This window comes from Protopterus annectens, chromosome 1.part1, assembly GCF_019279795.1.
Source record: "Protopterus annectens isolate FY-2018-M chromosome 1.part1, PAN1.0, whole genome shotgun sequence".
Taxonomy (NCBI): domain Eukaryota; kingdom Metazoa; phylum Chordata; order Ceratodontiformes; family Protopteridae; genus Protopterus; species Protopterus annectens.
In genome coordinates this window covers 496,091,398-496,094,113 of record NC_056726.1, presented here as the reverse complement: position 1 = coordinate 496,094,113, position 2,716 = coordinate 496,091,398, and the positions used below count along the sequence as shown (strand labels likewise).

Here is a 2,716-nt window from a genome sequence, read left to right as displayed (position 1 = left end):
AAAGGATGAGCTTTCGATAAGAAAAAGTAGACCTATATATATATATATATATATATATATATATATATATATATATATATATATATATATATATATATATATATCTATATCTATATGGGTTCCATACACTAGATCGAATTTTCACTAATTCGAAATAGTGCATGGAATGCTCACTGAAGCGAAAGTGCACTTAATCGAAAGTGCACTTACACGAAGTTCAGTACAACGGATGGGTGTTGTACTGAACTTCCGTGCAGTACTCACAGACCTTAGGGTTAGGGCACGGGTCATAGTAAGGGGATAGCTGTAGGGCTATCCCCTTACCATGACTTGTGCCCTAACCCTAAAGTCCATGATGACTGCAGCGCAGTGAAGGACATAGCAATGTCCTCCACTATGGTGCGATAGTCACGAACTTCAGGGTTAGGGTAAGTGGATAGCTTTACTAACTATTCCCTTACCCTAACCCGTGCCCTAACCCTAAGGTCCATACTGTCGCACCATAGTGGAGGACATAGCTTGTTTTTTATGTCCTCCAGTGTGCTGCGGTGTTTTTGGTGAAGTTCACTTACGCAAAAGTTGACTTTCGTTAAAGCGAACTTTCGCAGAAGTGAGGCTGCCTATTACAAGTTCGAAGTAGTGAACTTTCGTTCTTGTAATAGGAATCCATATACACACACACACACACACACACACACACACACACACACACACACACACACACACTGTATATATAGCAAACAAGACTGCTGAGTGATATGTCAAAAGAGCTGCATACTTGACACAGGTATTAACTGTGTTATAAATCCTCAGCCCTCAGCTGTAAACTTGGAACAGGTCTGGAAATTGGTATTTTCAACTATTTTCTTCTTTTCACCATTATGATATTGTAGCCATACTTGGTCTTGTTTGGAGGGTCAGTGTACATAGGCTTGTCCATGCTACTAATGGGAAGAAGAAATGCAGCTTCTTGGAAAAATCTCACCATGGAACCTCTGGTCATCCAGACAAGGTCAACACCTTGCTGGGCTTTATCCTCACTGTACTGTGATGCCACATCACTGAAGCAAACACCAGACTTGAGTTTTTCTATAGCTTCACAACTTTACCATACTTTTCTCACAGCATATGCCTCACCTTCACTGCATTTCTTCCTCCTTTTGGACTGTGTGCTTTTTTGTCATTGCCACCAGAAGCTCCTCCTTTTCCAACACCTTTTGCCTCACCACCTTTCCCTTTGGGAGGCATACTGAGTACTTCCCATGAACCAAAAACTCAGACAGAAAGTCTCCATGCCCACCATATTCTAAATATGTATACTGATGAGAAGGGAATGCTATGATTAGTGACTTTGGAAATAAAAAGGAAAATTTATATTTTAATTAATGTTTATTGGATCCCTTGAATTGGAGTAAAAGCTGTTAAACATCAACTGGAAGAGATAATTCAAATTCCAAAAGGAAGCATTATACTTATGGGAACGTTTAATTATAGATTCCAATGCTATTAATAAACAAAGAAACCCTACGTCAGCTAAAGTTTAAATAGAATTTATAGATCTATTCAATATCAAAGATATTAATTTTTGGTGGCAAATTCAATATTCTTTGCACACTTCTCAAATAGACATGGAACACAATCCAGAATGGATAGAATATATGTTTCAAATGATATGATCACATGACTAAGGTTAAATTAGTCTCCTATTCGCTATCAGATCATAATGCGATTATGTTTGAAGTCATGCTAAATACAAACAAAACATTGCCACATTGCCATTAAAACCAACTTAAAATAATTTATGCAATTTTTAATAAGGAAATTCAAACCTTTATTGATATCAATTATATGGAAGGTACCTCAGAGATATTTGTATGGGATTCTGTGAAATCATACTTATATGATACAATTATAAGTTGGTATATTAAAAAGAAAAAAAACAATGGGGATAAGGAATTGATAGACTTACAAGAAAAAGTTGATAAGTTAAAACTGGATAGTCAAAAAGGGAATAAGAATTTAACAGGAGAAATTAAAAGATTAACTAATGAGTATTTATACATTTTTCAACATAAAACTATGATTAATATAGAAAAAATTAAAATAAATACTTATTCTATAAATCCCAAATATGCATAAGCTACCAATTGGAACAAAAGCAATTGTTAAATCCAATCATATCGAGTTGCATATTCCAAATAGTAAAAAGAAAGTTAGAGAAATAGAAGATATTTTAAGTGGATTTAGGACTCACTTTAATAAAATCAACCAATACAATCCAACAATGGATACTGGGGATGTCATAAAAAACATTTATAAAAAAATCATATTAAAAAGAAATTATTGAAAGATAAGATGAAACTAATTGATAAAGCTATATCAATGTCTGAATGTAAACTTCAAATCAATAAATTAAAACCCAATAAAGCTACTGCAAATGATGGTGTTATAGCAGAATTATATAAACTAATGTCTAATGAAGCTTTGATTGTTTTGTTGGAAGCATATTGAATAGTTAACGGACTATCAAGGATCCCACCATCTTGGAAATATACTCCTATTTTAAAAGCTGACAAAGATCCAGCAAAATGCTCTTCCTATAGACCAATTTCACTATTAAATATAGATCAGATCCAACAAAATGCTCTTCTTATAGACCAATTTCACTATGAAATATAGATTATAAAATATTCATGGCATTATATGCAAGTAGAAT

The 2,716-nt window shown here is 33.9% G+C and overlaps 1 protein-coding gene across 1 annotated transcript; it reads right to left on the bottom strand.

Annotated features, from left to right (window-relative positions):
- Positions 1–859: 859 nt before the first annotated feature.
- LOC122813334 (peptidyl-prolyl cis-trans isomerase NIMA-interacting 4-like) lies at positions 860–1,248 on the bottom strand. Its single transcript, XM_044085598.1, is given in 2 exon segments — positions 860–1,101; positions 1,104–1,248. Coding segments are annotated over 2 exon segments (387 nt in total).
- Between the last annotated feature and the right edge of the window lie 1,468 nt (positions 1,249–2,716).